The sequence below is a fragment of the Natrix helvetica genome, assembly GCF_964273705.1.
Source record: "Natrix helvetica genome assembly, chromosome: 1".
In the NCBI taxonomy this organism is placed as follows: domain Eukaryota; kingdom Metazoa; phylum Chordata; class Lepidosauria; order Squamata; family Natricidae; genus Natrix; species Natrix helvetica.
This window is the reverse complement of record NC_138548.1, coordinates 19,131,188-19,153,137: the sequence shown is the minus strand read 5'-3', so window position 1 is coordinate 19,153,137 and position 21,950 is coordinate 19,131,188. Positions and strand designations below refer to the sequence as shown.

The following is a 21,950-nucleotide window of genomic DNA, read 5'->3' as shown; positions in this document are numbered from 1 at the left end:
ACTGAGCACCAAGGGATTTCTTCTCTTTTTTTTCTTCCCGTTGTCTTCAAGTCAAAGACTCTGCGAGAGAGATGGCTGCTGGAAGGAGCTCCATCATCCACAGCTGAAGAGGGTGAAGCCACAAAGAAGCTGATAGAGGAGGACAACTTGAAGGCCAAGGAACTGGAGGAGAACATCCAGAGGTAATGGAAGCAAACCATGTATTTGGGCTATACTTCCCAGAAGCTGTAAGTTTAGCTGAAGATAGCCAGCAGTCACTACATACCTTGAGGATGGCAGGTTGGGAGAAATTGATACCTGGCATCCAAAATAGACTGCGTGGAGACTCCTGGGAGGGGTGGGGTGGGACAGGTTGAGAAGGGCCAATCAGTCTTTTCAACTACCAGTTCGGCGAACCAGATGTAAAATTAGCATCTGCTCACCCTAAACCAGTCCAAACCGGCTGAATCCCAATCCTGCTTGTGTCCCAACTCCACTATGCTGTGCATTTAACTGAGCAGCACTTTGATCCAATGAGATGAGCCAAAAGTCTAAATCTGGTTAGAGCAGTAATTTTCGCAAGATCAGGGAGCGAATCTCCAGCTGGAGGGCTGTTAGTGGCCCATGAGATTTTCCTGTCTAGCCCAACAGTCTTCTCTTCCCATATCCTGCCCCCTCTCCTTGACCCACTACTTCCATGGCCTCCTTCCCTAATTGCTCAGTTGTTTCCTACTGTTTTACTAGGTAATGAATAGCCAGTCAGGATGGGGGGATGGGGAGACTGGAACGGGACTGGGAACAGTTTGGAGGGAATAGAATCACCAAGATGATGAAACTCACTTAGAAAAATGAACTGAAGAAGCTTCTTCGATGAGAAGCAAAACATTTTCAAGGAAAAACAAAGAAAGTCAATAGAAAAAACACCTTTAGGGCAATCATGCTTGGATGACTGAGAATCTCTATGGTCACTTAGAAAAAGTTGAGAGGCCACCAGAGAATTAATCAGAATATTTTTATATATGTTGAGAATATATTCCTGTATAGGTATTATTCTACATAATTACAGGTAGTCCTCAACTTACAACAGCTCTCTTAGTGACTGTTCAAAGTTACAACCGAAAAAAGTGACTTATGACCCTTTTTTCACACTTATGGCTGTTGCAGCATCCCCATGGTTACGTGATTTACATTTGGATGCTTGACAACTGACTCACATTTATGACGGTTGCAGTGTCCTGGGGGTCATGGGATCCCCTTTTGCAACCTTCTGACAAGCAGAGTCAATAGGGGCGCCAGATTCACTTAACATCCGTGTTACTAATTTAACAACTGCAGTGATTCACTTAGCAAATGTGGCAAGAGGAGTCGTAAAATGGGGCCAAACTCACTTAACAAATGTCTTCATTACGGTCATAAGTTGAGGACAGCCTGTATTACACAGTATATGATCCCACCAAATCCTCTGGAACTACAGGTTGTTCTCCACTTACTATCATTCTTTCAGTGACCGAAGTTCCAACAGCACTAAAAAAAAGTGACTTAGAACCGTTTTTCACCACGGCAGCATCCCCGCGGTGCACTGCTCTGCTGCTTCCCATTCTCAGTTTATTCAGTAAGACGCAACCAATTTCCCCTTCTGTAAAATAGTTGTGCTGTCAAATTCTTCTTTGAACTACAATGACCTCCTCTGCCTCCCCACCCTTGTTGTCTTCTTTTGGCTGTGTCCTAACCTCCGAATTTGGAAGGCCAAAGAGAGGGGAGAATGGCCCGGATTCCTGGCATCCAAATAATGGCAAGAGAAACAGGGAGGGGTTGCATAAGTCGAGCCAATTCCTGCTTTCTTTAAGTCCAGGCATTACGTGGGTGTTAATTTGCAGCGACAGTGCCTAGCCCACTGCTCCTTCTTCTCCCCTCTCTTTTGTACATTCTCCACGCTCAGGTCAATTTCTCAAACTTGGCAACTTTTAAGTTGCGTGGACTTCACTTAGCCACTGTGTTACTAACTGAACAACTGCAGTAACTCACTTAACCACTGTGGCAAACAAGGTCGTAAAATGGGGCAAAATTAACTTAACCACTGACTCTCTTAGCAACAGAAATTTTGGGCTCAGTTCTGGTCATAAGCCATGGATTCCCTGTATTCCCCCTCCAACCTGTTATCCCAGCATTATTTTTCTTTTAAAATCTTTCTCCTCTCCCTGACTGGTTTTATTTAATGGTCTTTTCAGCAACTATTACCTCTTTATGCTGCCAAGTACAATGTGTTTCAAAACTGTGTTGCAATCAATTATACTCGTTTAAGACATGATGCACGCTACTTATGTAAGCAGGAGGGACTTTAAAAAAAAAAATCAACGTGAAATTGGCTAAAAAAGTTTCCTCAAGTTGAACTCAACTTTTGGTGACTTCCTGAATATGTGGAGTTTTCTTTGAAGTAGCTGTTTTCTGAGATGAATTATAATTTCTCAGTCTGTCCAAGATCCCAGGAAGTCCAGAATCAACACTGCTTAGATTTTGGGGAATATTTTTAGATAACCAAGCTCACCAGCTGAGATGAAAACCCACCACATTGAGTTTTCTGATCAAACTGAATGTCTGTGGAGATTCTCAGTCATCCAGGTCATGGCTGTCCCAAAGGTGCTTTTTCAAGAGGCAACTGGACTTTCTGATTTTTCTTTGAAGACGTTTCACTTCTCATCCAAGAAGCTCAGCTGAAGAAGATTCTTGGATGAGAAGCGAAACATCTTTGTTGCTCTTCTCTGCACTCTTTCTAGAGTCTCCACATCTTTTTTACATCGTGGTGACCAGAACTGAATGCAGTATTCCAAGTGTGGCCTTACCAAGGCATTATTAATACCACTTTATAATGCTTTGGTAAGGCCACACTTGGAATACTGCATTCAGTTCTGGTCGCCACGATGTAAAAAAGATGTGGAGACTCTAGAAAGAGTGCAGAGAAGAGCAAGAAAGATGATTAGGGGACTGGAGACTAAAACATATGAAGAACGGTTGCAGGAACAGGGTATGTCTAGCTTAAGAGAAAGAAGGACTAGGGGAGACATGATAGCAGTGTTCCAATATCTCAGGAGCTGCCACAAAGAAGAGGGAGTCAAGCTATTCTCCAAGGCACCTGAGGACAGAACAAGAAGCAATGGGTGGAAACTAATCAAGGAGAGAAGCAACTTAGAACTGAGGAGAAACTTCCTGACAGTGAGAACAATTAATCAGTGGAACAGAAGTTGCCTCCAGAAGATGTGAATGCCCCAACACTGGAAGTCTTTAAGAAGATGTTGGATAGCCATTTGTCTGAAATGGTATAGGGTTTCCTGCCTAGGCAGGGGGTTGGACTAGAAGACCTCCAAGGTCCCTTCCAACTCTACTATTGTATTATTATTGTATCTTCAAAGAAAAATTGAAAAAGCACCTTTGGGACTGATAAAGCTGAGTTGTGAAATTGAGTAGAGAATGGCTGAAGCATCACGGGTGTTACAGGAAAGGCAGGGTACATTTAATCTCTGCAAAAATGAGCAAGAACACAAAGAGTTCTTTTTAAAAATAGCCTGTGTGAAATGTACAGAAACACACACAAAAAAGTGACTTAAACCTTTGCATATTTTCAGAGAGGGTAGAGGGGAACTGAGCTAAAAACTCAGGTACATGAAAGTATACAATTGTAATGCACTTGTCAGTGATTGGTGGCCTGTCCAGAGTTATTAACTGGGCACTCATGCTCATATTATAAATATTTGATATTGTGCCACACAATTTAGCATGTGCCTACTGGCTAAGAAATTGCATTTTGACAACAACTTCTATCAGTGTAGATTCTGCCCAAGTCTCTTCAGAGATCTTCTCTTACTGCAAATACTGATATCTATTCAATGCCCATTAAAAGTTTTGGAATTTTTCATTCAAACAGGCACTTGATTTAATCATGCACATTAATTGGCATGTTGGACTTAGACTTATAATATCTGGGATTAAACATCTACTTATCTGCAAAACCTGCTTAGAAGACTTAACAACCAAAAATACATTGCTAAGTTGTTGCAAAAGATGAAAAACAGGATTTCTGGCATCCCAACTGTTCTCTTTGGCAGGAAGCTGGGAGGAAAAGTGACATTAATGAATTTTGCATTTCTCATCTTATTTATTTTATTGTGCTTCAATTTTGCCAATGTGGTCCTTAGGGATGTATTAGCATCGAATATAAAACCAAGTAGGAAGTCAGTCCTAGACAACAGGCAAAATAAATAAACTAAAAACATACCAAACAGCCCTCTAATCTTAGAGTAGAATGTAATCATATGTAGCATAGCAACAGCCCACATCTCTCTTTTCCCAAAAATTCGTCCCTAGTTTAGATCAGCCTTCTTCCCAAAATGACAACTCCCTGATTTTCACCCAATAGTTATGCTAGCTAAAGAAGATGTAATCCATCTGATATGGGCAGGCAAACCTTGCTTTTCTTAAATCCATTGATTTGGCCTGATTATTTTTGTTGTTGAGGAAACTTTGGTGCCACAAAGAATGAGTATTTGTGCTGGTGTCATTACTCAGGAACTAAAGACTCCAAAAAACAGTGAAGTTGGAGCAGGAATGGAAGAATTTAGGCAAGGGCCAGGCTATCAAAATTATTATTTGCCTGAAGCCTCTGATTTAATTCCTTATTATTGCAGACTTAGTAGAACATACTGGAAACAGGAAGAATAACTACAATTTAGGTGGCACTCGGGAGAAGTTGGATTATTAGGGATAAATAGTGTCTCTGAAAAAGAATGGAAACTTAGGTTACAACAGGGGTATCAAACTGGTGGCCCGTGGGCCGGATGCATCACATGTAGTCCACGCCCACCCCAACCCCGCAAAGGGAAAAACATCATGCAATGTCACGTGACGGCAACATGACATGGCAAGTTTGACACACACGGATTACAATATAGTACGTTGAGTTAAATTTGAGAACTGATAGTTCACTTAGGAGGCTTAGGCGAGTCAGTTTTTTAATCTCGAAGAAAGAAAGTTATGTAGCAATAGCGCTTAGATTTATATACCACTTTATAGTGCTTTACAGCCCTCTGTAAGCAGTTTTACAGAGTCAACCCCCAACAATCTGGGTCCTCATTTTACCCACTTTGGAAGGATGGAAGGCTGAGTCAACCTTGAGCCTGGTGAGATTTGAACTGCCAAATGGTAGGCAGCCAGTAGTCAGCAGAAGTGGCCTGCAATACTGCACTCTTAACCACTGCGCCACCGCAGCTCATCACATGATGCACACGTCTATGTGACCAAACAGGATATCTTCTCCCGGAATTAGTATTCCAGTTCTGCAGGCTTTAAACCATGTTCAACAATTCATGTCTCTTCCTGGTCTAGGTTGGAGAAAGAATTGGAACAACTGGAAAATGGGATCTCGGCATCTTCCACCAAAGAGAACATGGCTGAGGAAACAACCAGAGTGGTAGTGAAGGAAGAGAAGCTACCCCACACGCCGAAGGTCAGAATCAGCTTCTTTCTCTCATCACAGGGTTGTTGTGAGGATGGAACGAAAGACCCTCCCTGCCATGTCCCCATGGACACCGTAGTTCACTGAAGACAGCTTAGCAGGGAAATCATATTGCTAGATGAAAGCCATGCTCCAGTTTTAACTAAAGCTGGACTCCAACTTTTCCTTCTGATTTGGCTCATGGATACGGGATTTGCTTAACCCGTCACGCGATGCCATCCAGAGAGAACTGACTCGGTTCTCATGTTTCTGAAAGGTTTTATTAAAAATGCAGGAAGCTGATTCTGTGTAATAGGGAAGACTTTAAAAGCTTTTGCATGTACCCAGAATGCCACGCATGCAGCTTTGACTCACAGCCAAGATAAATGTGCAAAAAAACATCTTTTTCTTGTTCTATTTTGGTAACCTACCTATGTCTCTTCTTCCCACAGACTCCTCTAGGCTCAGCCAAAGGTAGGTGCCAACACAGATTGCACCTGCTGCCTTTTTAAAGAAAAATGTCTTGAATTTGGATTTTTAGAAATAGTAACTAGCAGCTCAGAATTATCGGTAGGGGGCAGGCATGATATACATAAAATAGGGAAAGTGTTTCAATTGTGTGGTTATGATATTTCACTTTTTTGAGCCCTCTACCCACATAGGGATGCAGTGGCTCAGTGGCTAAGATGCTGAGCTTGTCAATCAGAAGGTCGGCGGTTTGGCGGTTCGAATCCCTAGCTCCGTGTAATGGAGTGAGCTCCCATTACTTGTCCCAGCTTCTGCCAACCTAGCGGTTTGAAAGCATGTAAAAATGCAAGTAGAAAAAGAGGGACCACTTTGGTGGGAAGGTAACAGTGTTCCATGCGCCTTCAGCATTTAGTCATGCCAGTGACGTGCGGTGAGGTTTATGACTGGTGAGGCACTGACACAGTGCTGGGTTTCAAATATTTTTAGACTTGTGGACTTCAACTCCCAGAATTCCACAGCCAGGCATGCTCAGTTCCAATTTAAAGCGACAGCATTTGTTTTTCTCCTTTGCTCCTTCTTTCTTTTTCTTTTTCTTCTCCTTCCCCTCCTTCCTCTCTATCTTCCTTCCTCCCCCTCTCTCAAACACACACACACACACACACACACACACACACACACACACAGAAGTTGGATTGGACTATCTCTCCTACCCCCTTCCCTCTCTCACTCACTCTCAAACAACCCCCCCCCCCACAAAAGTTGGATTGGATATCTTTTCCAGTGGCTTGAAAGCAGCTCCTCTGCCATCCCCCCCATTCCCCTGCTGCCTTTCCCAAACACCTCCACCATTGCAAATGCAGCCTGCTGTCTGGGTGGGAAATGCCTGGAACACAATAAAGCCCACCCACCACCTCCTGCTGGCAGGCTGGGGTGAGAGGAGAGGCAGAGAAGCCAGAGGGGAGCCGATCCGAGCCTTCCAAAAGAAAGAGGCTGGGGGGGAGTATGTGTACTACAGCATGGCTCTTTGCCTGGCTTCCTGCCTCCTCCTGTGGTCTCCTCAGTGCTCGCTTGTGCTCTCCCTTCTCAAGTGTAGTTTGATTGCAGGTAGAGCCACGTTGCCTTTTCAAACTTGTAATCAGTGAAGCTGGGCTAGATTTTTATATAGTTTTATCCAGCTGTGTGTGTGAGAGAGAGAAATGAATGGGGGCCTGGGGAGGAAGTCACTACACTTGGGGAGGGAGAGCACCAGTGAGGAGACCACAGGAGGAGGCAGGAAGCCAGGCAAAGAGCCATGCTGTAGCACACACACCGGCCCCACAACGTGGCTCTGCCTGCAATCAAACTACTCTTGGGGAGGGAGAGCACAAGCGAGCCAGGGTCCTTCCCTCCAGCCTTTGCCCAAAGCCCTGCACAGCACCAGGAGGATGAAGTTTGAATTCCTCCCCCTCCCTCCAACCCACACGTACCTTTTCCAGCTTTTTTTAACAGTTAAGCAGAGTCATCCACGGTGAGGCAGTAACTAGCTCAGCTTTTTCCTTTTAGTTTTTTTTTTTCATGATGAGAGTGGTGAGGCTGTGCCTCACTTGCCTCACCTGACTGCACGTCACTGAGTCATGCTGGCCACATGACCATGGAGACGTCTTCAGACAGCGCTGGCTCTTCTGCTTAGAAACGGAGATGAGCACCAGCGCCTAGAGTCGGGAACGACTAGCACATTTGTGCGAGGGGAACCTTTACCTTTACCTTACTTCACATAGATGCCCCTATTTAAGAGCTGCCTTTTCTTGCCTACGCAAGAAATTGTGCAGGAATCAATCAGGGATTTAAAATAGTCCATCATCATCATCATCATGGCTACCCAAAATAGAAATGTACATAACATTGGGGAAGGAATGCAGAAGTTGTTGGGGAAGCACCAGATGCAGAAAAAAAATGTACAGGGAGTCCTCGACTTACAACAATTTGTTTAGTGTTTCAGCAGGGGAAAAAAGCGATTTATGACCATTTTTAACACCGTTGCAGCATTCTTATGATCACGTGATCAAAAGTTGGATGCTTTGCAATTGGTCCGTGGTAGTTGCAGTGTCCTGGGTTGTTTTTTTTTCCGCATGATCACCTTTTACGACCTTCTGACAAAGCAAAGTCAATGGGGAAGCCAGATTCACTTAACAACTGTGTTACTCACTTAACAACTGCAGTGATTCACTTAACAACTGTGGCAAGAAAGATTGTAAAAGTGGGGCAGAACTAAGTCGAAAACTGCCTGCATTAAGTCCAGAGAGGTGGAAAAGTGACAGAAGGAGATTTGGATTATTCCCCAAACGTTGACTCCTTGTAGTATGAACAGAACGAAAGGGGAGACATGGGCAGACTTTCAAGAGTCTATTATTATAGCCTTTTTCAAGGAAGTAGAGTTCTAATCTTCCTGTGGAGTCTGCTTCCTGACGTGGAAGGACTGACACCCAACCAGATCTTAGGGCTGAAACCTTGCTGGATGAGTACAACTTTAAGTTGCTTCTGAAAAGCAAAGAAGGTGGCCTTCCATACTTCTGTGGAAAGATGTCCCATAAAGTCTGAGTCATCTGCAAGAACATCTGTTCTCTATCCATACCTCCTGTACCTTGTGAGGTTGGGGGAGCCTCAAGAGGTCCTCTACAATGGTGGTAGATGAGCAAGTTCTGTTTCAACAGAGTGTTGCTTGATATAAGTCCGTCCTATAGTTTCTGCCCAGTTGGTATAGAATTGGCACCTCAGGATGCCTTCAATTGAACAAGACTGTTTATTGGGACCCAGACCTCTCCGGAACAAGATCTCTTCTGGGATCTGTATGGCTCCCATCTCAATGGCATTCTGGAGAGCTTTGAAGAAAAAGCTGTTCTTCCAGGCCTTGGGGTAGGATGAGGTGGGACCCTTTGCTGGATGAGCTTTTGGACATGTTTTGCATTGAGTGACCCAATACCCTATTGGTTATTTAATATTGTATGGCTCATTTAATAATATGAGCAATGGTGGCGCAGTGGTTAGAGTGCAGTACTGCAGGCTAGTTCTGCTGCCTGCCGGCTGCCTGCAATTTGGCAGTTCAAATCTCACCAGGCTCAAGGTTGACTCAGCCTTCCATCCTTCCAAGGTGGGTAAAATGAGGGCCCAGATTGTTGGAGGGCAATAGGCTGACTCTGTAAACCGCTTAGAGAGAGCTGTAAAACACTGTGAAGTGGTATATAAGTCTAAGGGCTATTGCTATTGTGTTTTTAATGTGTTTGTTTATTTGGCACTACCCAGAGCCATCCAGAATTATTTAGAACCAGGCTAAATGAATAAATGGGTTTAAAAGTAATGAGCTGCATTTTGAACTGGGGCCTGAAAACCTTCTGGTTCCATGCTGCATCAACAAGGCAATAACATTAATCCAATGACAGTGACTCTGAGCAGCATATAGGACAGTTACAGGAAGCCTTTTTTCCCTTGGATGCCAAAAGCGCCCTTTTGTCCACACCCATAATTCAATCCCCCCCCCACATGACCTTCATGCGCATGGGTTCACGACCCCATACCCCACGCACCCTGTTTTGGGCCTAGCAGGCCTCGCTAAAGCCTTCAGAGGCCGGAAAGAGCCTGTTTTCCGACTTTGGATAGGCCTGTTTTTCGCCCTCCCCAGGCTTCAGAGGTGTTCTTGGAGCCTGGGGAAGGCAAAAACGGCCTCTCCCCCCCTCTCCCCCCCTGAGGCCCTTTGCAGGCTGGAAACAGCCCAGTTCCCGACTTCTGGTGGGCCCAGTAGGCCCATTTTTCGCCTTTCCCAGCCTCCAGAGGCTTTCTAGGAGCCTGGGGAGGCCGAAAATGGCCTCCCCCCCCCCCCGAGGCCCTCAGGAAGCCAAAAATGCCCTCCCAGAGCTTCCGCCTGAGCCCTGTACTTACCTGGGATCAAGTGGAAGCTCCTGGGAAGGGAAGGGTAGCGTGGGCGGGCCAGCTGAAAATTAACTGGCCAGCGCACACATACGTGCTAGAATGAGCTAGGGCAACGCTGGCGTGCCCGCAGATATAGCTACATGTGCCACCTGTGGCAGGCGTGCCTTAGGTTCGCCGTCATGGGTATAGAAGATTAAAACCACAAAGCATAATACAAATCCCCATCCCCATCATTTGCATCTTCGTCCTCCTCCTCCTCATCCCCAGACATTTCATATGCAATTCATACAGACCCAAACAAACAAAAACTCCTGTGTTTTGCAGCCCTGCAGGTTCCAGTTCCTTTCCAAAGGCAGCTCCAGACAGGCCATGTTGCAGCAGTCTAAGCAGGGGTGCTGCAAATGGTTGTAATTTTAAAATGCTGCCTCGATCCCTTCCCCTTTTTATGGAGGTCATTGGACTACGATTGCCCTTCTCCAATGAAACGACCTGCTGGCGAATTGATGTACATAGACCATAACATCTTAGTTTATATATGGTTGGGTAGTTTGTAGTTTGGCGTGTAACATGATTCCGGGCAATTGGGTCAATGTTGTACACATAGGCCTCCACTTACGATGACAATGGAGCTTGGAATTTTGGTTGTAAGGCATTGAGGTCATAACTCAAGGCACCATGTGACTGAACTTGATTTTTACGACCATTTTGATCACAGATGGGCTGCGGAATTCTGGGAACCGAATCCTTAAAGTTGCTGAGGTTGAAGAATATTGATTTAGAATTCTGGAAGCCAAAGCTTTGAATGATAAGAAACATTGAGGCTTTTGCCAATACAAAGAGCAGACAAGGAGAGGTAGTCCTCGACGTACGATGACAATTGAGCCCCAAATTTCTGTTACTAAGTGAGACATTTGTTCAGTGAGTTTTGCCCCATTTTACGACCTATCTTGCCACAGTTGTTAAGTGAATCATGGCAATTGTTAAATTAGTGACAGGATAATCTGGCTTTCCCATTGATGTTTCTTGTCAGGAGAAAGGGGCACTGCAACCGTCATGGATATGAGTCATAAGTTACATTTTTCAGAGTCGTCGTAACTTTGAATGGTCACTAAATGAACTGTCGTAAGTCAAGGACCACCTGTAACTATCCACCCATCTTAGTTGCATTTGATTGTGATTCTGGAATGGGGACACTGGCAAAAACAATAAACCGCAGAATGGCACTTTTGATTGGGACAAAACTTTAAGAGGTTCAGGGTATTTAATGTTTATTTATTTATTAATTAAAGTTATGTTTGGTCTGTTTGTTTATTAATTAATTAAAGTTATATATCTCCTGACTAATATAACTAGGCAGTTGAAAGGAGGAAAGAAGGAAAAAGATTTACTAGTAGAATGGAATGAAATATGGTAATATTCCCAATGGTATATAGCTAATATGATATGAGCGAAACAGATTAATACTATTAATTATGGATAATTAACTAAGTGAAATGTTTACTATACAAAATTAAATATGAGGATATATGTTATCGATAGTAAAACTGAATAATAGATGGAAATGAAATGTTAAATTTGATTAACTTGGAGGGGCAAGTAATGATGTTGTTTATATATTAAGAAGAAATCAAAGTTAAGTTGGAAAATATGGAAAGAAAATAAGATGGCTGAAATTTGAAATGGAAACATGATGTATAATGAACTATGCATAAGAGAAGATGTAAAGGGGGAAAACCCAGACAACACTTTGTTTATAAAAGAAGTTTTAAATATATAACAAAAAGAAAAGGAAAAACAATGGGGGGAAAATAGAGTATCAGAGAGGAATAAAAGGTGACAGAAAGAACAAAACAAGGCAGGATCAGAAATGTAGCAAACTCACACACCCCAAAGGGAACTTCAATCACCTTCACCAAATGCCTGAGCAAAAAGACAGGGCTTTAGTGTGTTGTATGATCTCAGTCTTTGTAAAACAATGGTTTATGATTTGCCTAATGCGGAAACCCAACCAATTGTGGTTTAGTTGATAAACAGTGATTGAATGAGCCATGGCTTCATGCAGGGTTGGGGTCTTTAAGACTGGTGGACTTCAACTCCCAGAATTCCTCAGCCAGCCAATTCTGGAAGTTGAAGTCCACAAGTCTTAAAAGTTGCCAAGTTGGGAGTCCCCTGGCTTAGTGCAAAGAATGAATCCCCCCACACCTCATTTACTTATTGTTTATTTATTTATTTATTAAATTTATATTCCACCATCTCCCTCTGAAAAGCGATTCTGGACCATCTTCATGATTGCCCATTCCTGATTTGTTAAGGATGCCAAAATGATGAAATGGGCATTACAACCTCCTCCTTCCCACCAAATTTCTCAGCAAAATCTAAACCTCGGGATCTTTAGGAGGGTAAAATGAGGGAGAAGGAACAAGTATCTGAGGGACCAACCCTTGCCAGTCTACCCGACCCATCAAAGCAGGGAGGCAGGGAATGTTGTGGGTCCCATCCCTGAGGGAAATACACCTGGTGGGACCCAGAAGAAGGGCCTTCTCTGTGGTGGCTCCCTCTCTCTGGGACATCATTCCCCCAGAGATTGGAATGGCCCCACTCTAATATTCTTCCGGAAGGCACTGATGACCTTGTTCTACCAGCAGGCCTGGAGAACCCAGAGTGGAATGGAGCCCATTAAATGGCTCGTGTGATTGGTTGTCGCCGGGGCGGGAGGTGGTGGTTGATTTTGTTATATTGTACTATATTAATTTATTTGATTCTTTTTGGAAGTTTTTTATTCTTTTAAATATGGTTTTATATTCTGTAAGCTGCCTTGAGTCGGCATGGATGAATAGGCGGCAATATAAATTCAATAAATACATAAATTAATCCCATTAATGTTCTCTCTGTGGTGGGAGATAAGTAAAAGAAACAAACTTTTATTTGAGGGAAAGAAAAGGTGGAGAGGAGAGGATGCAGAGGCAGAAAGAGATCTGGGGAAGACAATTGTGTTTGACCTTTCAAGTTTTTATTTCCCTTTTTTCCCCCCTTCCTGAAGCAGACAACAAAATGTCCAACAGTCCCATAAAAGTGGTGGAAGGCAAGGGCAGCGGCTTGATGAAAGCAGGTAGGTTTAGTCCTGATGTTTTGGCTCAGATCTGGGGTCTTACTGCCCACGCACACCCCGGGCACTCTGGGCTGGCCCTAACCGCATGCTGCTTTGCCTGCTTTTGCCAAGAAGGAACTTACTAGAGGAATGTCTGTCTCAAGGCATTGGTAGTTTGTTCCTTTGCAAAACCAGAGAAGAGTTCTCACCCTTGCTGCATTCAGCTGCTTGATGTTTGCCTCTTATCTATCTATCTCTGTCTATAGCAAGAAATAGATAGATGATAGATAGATAGATAGATAGATAGATAGATAGATAGATAGATAGATAGATAGATAGACAGACAGACAGACAGACAGACAGACAGACAGACAGACAGACAGACAGCAATAGATAATGATAGATTAGCTAAATAATAGATAGGTAGACAGACAGACAGACAGACAGACAGACAATGATAGATAACGACAGATTAGCTAGATGATAGATAGGTAGACAGACAGACAGACAGACAGACAGACAGACAGACAGACAGATAACGATAGATAATGATAGATTAGCTAGATGATAGATGGATGGATGGATGGATGGATGGATGGATGGATGGATGGATGGATGTCCTTTCTGTAATCTGGTACCATATCTGAATGAAGCACTCGAAATGGAACTGACCAGGGCAGAACCAATACATTCCATAATATATATCTTACAAATTATAAATATAATATATTTAATAATATTTGTAAACTAATTGTTTAAATAAGGAGCTCCTTAAATGTAAATAACCAATATAATATCCTACTTTGCTATGAAACATTTATCCCAGAAGAGCTTGATTTTTCATGTAGATGAACATTCAAACATTTAAGCAGCATTGCCCAAACGGATGTAGTTCTTCCTGCCCCTCCAGGGCTGCCTCACCTCTTTCCCATGTCCTCATGCTGCAAATGAGGACAAGTTCTATCACAAAAGCATAGAAGTTCGCGAGAACCAGAAGTTCACTGAGTGCCAAAAAGGGACCACTTTGCGCGCATGCTAAGTGTGCGCTCACATGCTCATCTGGGCTGTGACCAGGAAGAGGAGCTGCCCAGGGGGCATGCGCGTGCCAGAAAAGGTACTTCCGGGTTCCGGCACATGCATACTGATTGGCCAGCAAGTCTTCCGGTTATTGCTGTGCATGCGCGCGCGCCGATCAGCTGGCCATGCTCATACCAGAAAACAGAAGACCAGCTCTTCTGGTTTCCAGCACTGCCGCACACACAAATGCCAGCTGATCATCACATGCGCATATGCGCCAGAAACTCAAAAGAGCAACGGGCAATGCAGCGCATGCCAGGTGACATGGCTCCGCCTGGCACTTCGGGCATGCATGCCATAGGTTTGCCATCAACGATCTAGTCCAACCTTTTGCAGTATGCAGGAATATCAGTTAAATCATCCATGTCTGATAATTCTGCAGCCCCTTCCAGAACTGGAAAGCCCAACCATTCCAGAGATGGAGCGATCCATAGATGGACTTCCACTGTTGTGCACTGTAGGTTTTATTATCAGGAAGATTTTCCTTATCAGGGCCTGATTTGATGCTTTTGGAATGGTAAATGAATCTATCTGCAGTCATTAAATAGCTTGCTAGCAGCACCTTCATGGGAACGGGCCTTGAAGTCCAAAGAATCCTTGAGCGTTGACCTCACAATGGGCGAAAAGTCCTTGAGTGTCGACCTCACAGGATAAACAGACAGGAATCGCAACCAGATGAGCTAATTCTGCTTTATTGCAAAGTTGCATAGACAGAATCTTGCAAGTTTAAAAACAGAGCTTTCGCCCTTGTCAACTCTGCAGCGCAACAAGGAATTTCTTTCGAGTCTCTTCCCCTGCCCACTATCCAGTTGTGGGCTACACAGTGTCAGTGATGGGATTCAAAAATGTTAGCAAGGGGTTCTCTGCCTGGTTGCTGGGTGGCCATGGCCATGGTGGGTGTAGACTACTCAGCCTCCTGCATCATGGGGGGTGGGGGAGATTTTCACCCTCCCCAGGCTCCGGAGGCTTTCCTTGAGCTTCCAGGAGGGCAAAAACGGCCTCCACCGGGCTCTGGAGGCACTCCAGAGGCTGGAAACAAGCTCATTTCTGGTCTTCCGGAATTTCTGGTAGGCCCATTTTTTGCCCTCTGGAGGCTCCAGAGGTCTTCCCCAAGCCTCCAGGAGGGCAAAAACGGCATCCTCTGGGCTCCCGAGGCCCTTTGGAGACTGGAAACAGTAACCTGTTTTTCACCCTCCCCAGTCTCCGGAGGCTTTCTCAAAGCCTCTGGGAGGGTGAAAGCTGCCTCCTTGGGCTCCAGAGGCCCTCTGGAAGGCAGAAACGGGCCCATTTCCAGACTTCCAGAACTCCCAAAGGCCCGTTTTTTGCCCTCCCAGACACTCAGGCCTTGTACTTACCTGGCATGATTAATGGGCCACGTGGAGACTCCGGGGAGGTGAGGGTTGGGCGGAGCCAGCCAGTCCTTGCAACAACCAGTTCGGCGAACCGGATGCAAAATTAGCATCCGATTCGCATGAAACGGTCTGAACCGGCTGAATCCTACCCCTAGCTACACTTTCTCTTATCTAACTATTCCCTCAGCAGTGTTCCCTTGCCCAATGTCCCAAGATCTTTCCCACATAGTGAGCTACCAGAAAACTGTAATGGCGTAAAAGTTGCTGCTGTGGTAAATAATCCCTATCCTTCCACTCTTGATCCTGGCACATGGTGCTGTCTTTATTGACAATGTACAACTCACATTAAGAACAGGGATTGGTGGATTTCCCAGCCTCTGCCAGCCTCCCAAAGATCACCTAGCTGGTGGGGAGGCAAATACCCATCACTCTCCTTAACATGTATTGAGGTGGGATCTTAAACGTTTTGACAGAAGATTAGATCAACAGGTTCCTGCTGAAAGGAATTGTGTAAAACACACCAAACTAAAGCTGACCATTAGGCTCCTTTTGCACACAGGTTTGGTGCTGTTCTAGAACTGCACTAAACCTGTGTTCAAAAGGAGCCCAGAAAAGCCCAAATTGTCAGGCATAGGGATAACTGTATTATTTTTTCATTAAACTAGACATACCCAGTTCCTGCAACCGTTCTTCATATGTTTTAGTCTCCAGTCCCCTAATCATCTCTGTTGCTCTTCTCTGCACTCTTTCTAGAGTCTCCACATCTTTTCTACATGGTGGTGACCAGAACTGAATGCAGTATTCCAAGTGTGGCCTTAACAAGGCATTATAAAGTGCTATTAACCCTTCACTGATCTTGATTCTATCCCTCTGTTGATGCAGCCTAGAATTGTGTTGGCTTTTTTGGCAGCTGCTGCACACGGCTGCCTCAGTCTTCCATCTGAGGCTGAGATGGGGCTGAAACAACTGCCCTATCTCTTTTTAAATTATTTTTTAAGCTAAGATTCTTATAATCTAAAATATAAATGAAAATAAAGATAATAGGGAAATGGCAAAGAGAAAAAGGGGAAGGAGAAAGGTAGGATAAAGGCCAGAAGAGAGAAAAGCATTGACTTCCCACTTTTTTCAGCAGAATAGAATTTCAAAATAAAATTAAGGCTTGCTTTTACAGGCAGCACTCAGTAAAAACTAGCCATTCCTATAACAACAAGTCTAATAAGCAAATCCCAAAGTCAAGATTGCATTTTCATTTCATGTATATAAAGCTGTCCATCTCACCAAAGCGATTCTGGGCTGTGTACTGTTCCTATCCTACTGTACCCTACTCCACAGTGGTTTGATAGTTGAGATGGACGGCATATAAATTTAATAAGATACGTAAGTCCTATGCCTAAAGCTCAGGACTAAGGTCATGCTTTATCATCTATTTGCAACTTCACCCCCCGAAAAGCTAATCCGAACGCATTTAAAAGGCCAGATTTGGTGTTCTTTTTTGCACTTGGTTGGCCTGGAATTTTTGCCTCGATACAGCCCGAAATGACATGTCCTCCATTCCTGCAAGGTCAAAGGAAGAATGACCAGGAGGGCGAGGGAAAAAAACCAAACCCAGTCACCACACAGCTGCCCTGGATCTGCCCTTGATAAATGTTGTTTTAACTAATGGCATGTTACCCATTAGCTGCATCACAGCTATCCTGAACTGGAAAACCTCTGAGTGAGCTGTTTTGTGCTCGGGGCTCAAAGGCAGTTTCGATCGGGGTGATGGATTTGTCTCCTTTCTGCTCTGTTGGTTGTCCGGCTCTAATAGGACATTTTAATCAATAGGAACAGGCAGGGAGACAGCTGCAGCCTCAGAGGTCCACCTTTCCCATAATTTCCAGGCAAATGTAACATGCATTTTATTTATTACTCTGTTACATCTATGTCTTGTTTTTCCTAAGGAAATCAAGTCAAAGTATATAACCGTGATGGTGAACCTACGGCACGTGTCTCCAAAGTGGTACGCAGAGCCATGTCACCTGGCATGCGTGGCATTGCCCATTCCTCTTCTGGGTTTCTGGCACACATGCGCACACGACGATCAGCTGGCCTTTGTGCGCGCAGCAGTGCCGGAAACTGGAAGAGCTGGTCTTCCATTTTCCAACATAAGCATGCGCGCTGGCCAGCTGATCGGCGTTTGCACATGCGCTGCAGTGACTGGAAAACTTGCTGGCAGGGGCACATGTGCGCGCCAGAAACCAGAAGTTTAATTTCCGGCTCGCACATGCCCCCTGGGCAGCTCCTCTTCCTGGTCGCTGCCTAGACGAAGTGCTCCCTTTTTGGCAACTTGGTGCCGAAAAGGTTGCCAACGTTGGTATATAATGTTCACTCATCCCATTTTTCCCTTACACAACACCCCTGTGAGGTAGGCTGTGATGACCAGTTCAGAGTCTCTCTGAAAATTTCTGAGCTGAGGAGGGGTAGAATCTGGGTCTCCCTGTTGCCAATCTACCTAATCACTAGGCTACACAGTCCTAGCTCTTTCTCCCCCAGAAAATTATTTTATTACCAATTACTGTAGTTAGTCCCTTACTCTGCAAAAGTTCATACTATATCACAGTGATGGCGAACCTATGGCACGCGTACCACAGGTGGTCCACGGAGCCATTTGTCAGGGCACATGAGGCGCTGCCCTATCAGCTGGCGAGCACGCATGCGCGCACTGGCCAGCTGAGTTCACCCTTTTTTAAAGCCATTTTTCACCCTCCCCAGGCTCCAGAGGCTTTATAGGAGCCTGGGGAGGGTGAAAAGAGCCTCCCCACGCCCCGGAGGCCCTCCGGAGGCTTCATGAGCTTCCCTGAAGCCCCCGGAGCGCAAAAAAACGGCCCTACGGGCAAACCGGAAGTTTGGGAACAGACTTCCTGTTTGCTCGGAGGTTGTTTTGACTGCTCCGGAGGGTTCAGGGAAGCCTCTTGAAGGTCCCTGAAGCCTTCGGAGTGCTTTAAACGACCCTCCGTTTGCTCGGAGGGTTGTTTTGACTGCTTTGGAGGCTTCAGGGAAGCCTCCTGAAGGTCCCTGAAGCCTCCAGAGGGCTTCCGGGGAGGCAGGGGAGACTGTTTTCGCCCTCCCCATGCTCCTATAAAGCCTCTGGAGCCTGGGGAGGGCAAAAAAAGCATGCAAAAATGGGAGGGGTCGCACCTGTAGTGCGCGCATGCGCACTGGTGTGTGTGTCACGCATTGTATTATGGGTGTGGCATGCCTGCACATGACCCCCCTGCGCTCCCCCCACTTATGGCACGTGAGCCAAAAAAGGTTCGCCATCACTAGTATATCAGTTTTAGGAGAAACCACATTTAGAAATGTGTGGTTTGATATAAAGTACATATTGCATTTACATTCATGTTTGGAAATTATAGTGTATTTAAATATGCATTTCAACAAGCAGGACTGGTGGAACTGGGAAACTCTGAGCCATCCTGAATTAAAACTGTAAAAATAGGCTGAGAAAGCAATTCGTTTTTAAAAGAGTCCTGGCCCAGGTATGTCCAAATTTTAAGTGCTTTCAGGGACAATTGTTAACTGGAATGGACCCAAATTCGGTGGCACCTTTCTTTAATCAGGTAGGCTGCACTACATCTCCCATCCTAGCTAGCCACTGTGGTACTTTAGCTGGAAAATATAGACTTTGTAATCCAATACATCTAAGGGCACCAGACTGAGAATAATTTAGCACTTGGAGGGGAGGGGAGAATGCTTCCTAAAATTCAATTAATTGTTTTAATCTAAATCTCATTCGTTGCTTGATGCTTTGCATTTTTGCTTTTAAGTAATTAACAAGCCAAAATAGTAGTTGCATTTCGGCTGAGCACACACAACATCATGTTGTTTGCATTTTTGACATTTCACTGTCCTGCTTCAGAACTCCTTTGCGGAAGGTATGCAAGCCTGTTGCCAAAAAAATAGTTTTACAGCTGTTTCATGTTCCTTCCTGACCTGAGATCATGGACAGCCTGCAAACACAGTCATATATTTCTTTTCCTGCCTGAGAACGGTGACGGAGTATATTATCTTTGTCAGAATAAGCAAATGAACTTTGGGCTGGTATATTATGTTCAAATGGTGGCTGCAGGTTTGCTGAGTGATGAGTGACAAAGCAGTCTTATCTACGTTCAGCCGCCTTCTCTGCGCATCTGCTTTGCTGTGCTTCCTACTTTTTCACTCCAACTTCGGATCATGTTCTTTTTCTTCCACTGACAAAGAAGTTAACTTGACTTTTAATCTGAATTCCTGCCTGCTTTGATGCCCAGTTTAGCATCCTTTGCTTTTCCTTTTGATTTTACTCTGCGTTCTTCCCTGCTTAGGAAAGTTGTGGTGCCTAATCTTAGCCTAGAAATGCCAAATTTGACCAATCTCAAAAAGCTAAACAAGGTTCTTGGATAGAAAAACTTAGGAAAATCCAGGGCTGTTGTTTAAACGGAGAAGTCCAGGGGAAAACCATCCTGGAAGAAAGAAATGATAAAACCTCTTCCTGTAAATTTTATTTATTTATTAAATGTTTATACTGCCCACCTCCCTTGTAAGGTGACTGCAGTGGAAATGTCCAGGAAGATACCAAAGTTGACTTTAGCTGAAAGGAAGTCTTTTTTTAAAAAAAGATTGCTTATGCTCATACTTACTACTCCATCACAAACAAATCATCTTTCTTTGAGCCACAGTGGCACAGTGGTTAGAGTGCAGTACTGCAGGCTACTTCTGACGACTGCCAGGTGCCTGAAATTTGGCAGTTCAAATCTCACCAGGCTCAAGGTCAACTCAGCCTTCCATCCTTCTGAGGTGGGTAAAATGAGGACTCACATTGTTAGGGGCAATAGGCTGACTTTGTGAACTGCTTAGAGAGGGCTGTGAAGCGGTATATAAGTCAAAGTGCTATGGCTATTGTTTTTCTCCTTCTTTGCTGTTCTCCTGCATATGCACCTCAGCACTTATGCAGGGCCATTCAATGTTGAACAATTCTTAAGCTCATCTTTCCTTGGCTTCATTTAATTTAACTGCTTCTGATCAATAGCCTTTCAGCTGCTAAAGCCTCATCTCATCTTTGGCTAAGGGATCAACTGTAATCTACTGAGAAGGTGCAGTTTGATTGGAGAATTCGGGAAGTGGAAGTCCACATATTTTAAAGTTGCCAAGGTTGAAAAACATCAGTTTACATATCACCCATGAGATGCCATCAAGGAGAGCCACAGGTGGGCTCTGCCAAGAATTTGGGAAAGCAACACCTCAGATGCTCTTTGGTTTGATGCTCCTTGGAGCTCAAAGGCCTTCGCTTGCCTTGTGCATCGCTTCGTCTCTCTGCCTCTAATGCTTTGGGCCTGTCCACAGGTTCCCCCAGCTGCCCTGCGCCTCCCACCTCCTTCCCTGCTCGTACCAAATGCTTTATTTCCGAGCTCAGAAAGGGAGAGGTCGGTGGGCGGAGGGGCAGAAACGTTCTTGTTGCTCACTGTACCCTGTTTATGTCCCAGCTATGTACTCTGTAGAGATCACTGTGGAGAAGGACAAACTCACAGGGGAGACCAAAGTCCTGTCCAGCACCACTAGACTGCCCAAAGAGAACACAGTTCAGGGAGTCAAAGTGTACGAGGACGAGCTGAAAGGTACGCACTGGAAGAGAGTGTCCACAGACAGACCAAGGATATGTCTGGTCTCCTGCAAACAACTTTCATGTGCCCTGGGACTCAGATGGAGTCCTGAGCAGCACATCGTATTGACTCAAGAAGACCTGGCTTCCTTCCCACAGCGCAGCTGTTGGAGGTTGTGTTCGGGATTGTGTTCAGGGCTCTGATGGCGCAGAGGTTCAAGGGCAGTACAGATAGTCCTTTAGTGACCGTTCAAACTAACGACGACACTGAAAAAAGTGACTTGACCATTTTCCCCACACTTTACGATTTTTGAAGCATTCCCCATGATCGTGTGATCGAAATTCAGACGCTTGGCAACGGGCTCAGATTTGTGACGGTTGCAGGGCACCAAGGTTGTGGGATCAGGTTTTGCAACCTTCTGACAAGCAAAGTCAAGAGGGAAGCACAGATTCACTGTGCTGGTTGGATTAGAGCAGTGAGGGCTAAGCTTTTTCTAAAGGTGTGCCAAAATTGGGTACGTGCATGCCAGTAGTGGGTTTCAAATTTTTTAGAACCTCTTCTGTAGGTGTGGCCTGCTTTGTGGGAGTGGCTTGCCAGCCATGGGACTGAGTGGGAGTGGCTTGGCAGTCATGTGACAGGGTGGGCATGGCCAACTTGTAAAATGTAGTGAAACTCACTTAACAACGCTCTTGCTTAGCAACCAAAATGTTGGCTCAGAAACTCTGGCATTTGAAGCACGCAAGTCTTAAAGCTGTCAAGTTACAAGACCTTTGCACCCCTAACCCTTTAGAAAAAAAAAACCCAGGGCTGTTCAAACTTGACAGCTTTAAGACTTGTGGATTTCAACTCCCAGAATTCCTCCTCTCGCTCTTCATCTTGATGATGTGCAGACGGGCGGGGGGTGGAGGGAACTGGAACTAGGAAATTCTGGGGCAATAGGCTTTATCTGTGATGGCAAACCTATTGCACAGGTGCCAGAGGTG

The 21,950-nt window shown here is 44.8% G+C and overlaps 1 protein-coding gene across 4 annotated transcripts in view; it reads left to right on the top strand.

Annotated features, from left to right (window-relative positions):
• PALM (paralemmin) overlaps positions 1-21,950 on the top strand; it is a 106,339-nt gene that overhangs the window by 73,330 nt on the left and 11,059 nt on the right. For 2 of the 4 annotated variants that reach the window (XR_014175915.1, XM_081959801.1), the window contains exons 4-8: positions 52-182; positions 5,356-5,476; positions 5,917-5,938; positions 12,876-12,944; positions 20,851-20,982. Coding sequence is in view for 3 of the 4 variants with exons in the window: in XM_081959801.1 (XP_081815927.1) it covers positions 52-182; positions 5,356-5,476; positions 5,917-5,938; positions 12,876-12,944; positions 20,851-20,982 (475 nt within the window). In the remaining variant the exon portion in view is untranslated. The remainder of the gene's footprint in view (positions 1-51; positions 183-5,355; positions 5,477-5,916; positions 5,939-12,875; positions 12,945-20,850; positions 20,983-21,950) is intronic. The other 2 variants (XM_081959802.1, XM_081959803.1) reach the window with 2 other exon arrangements.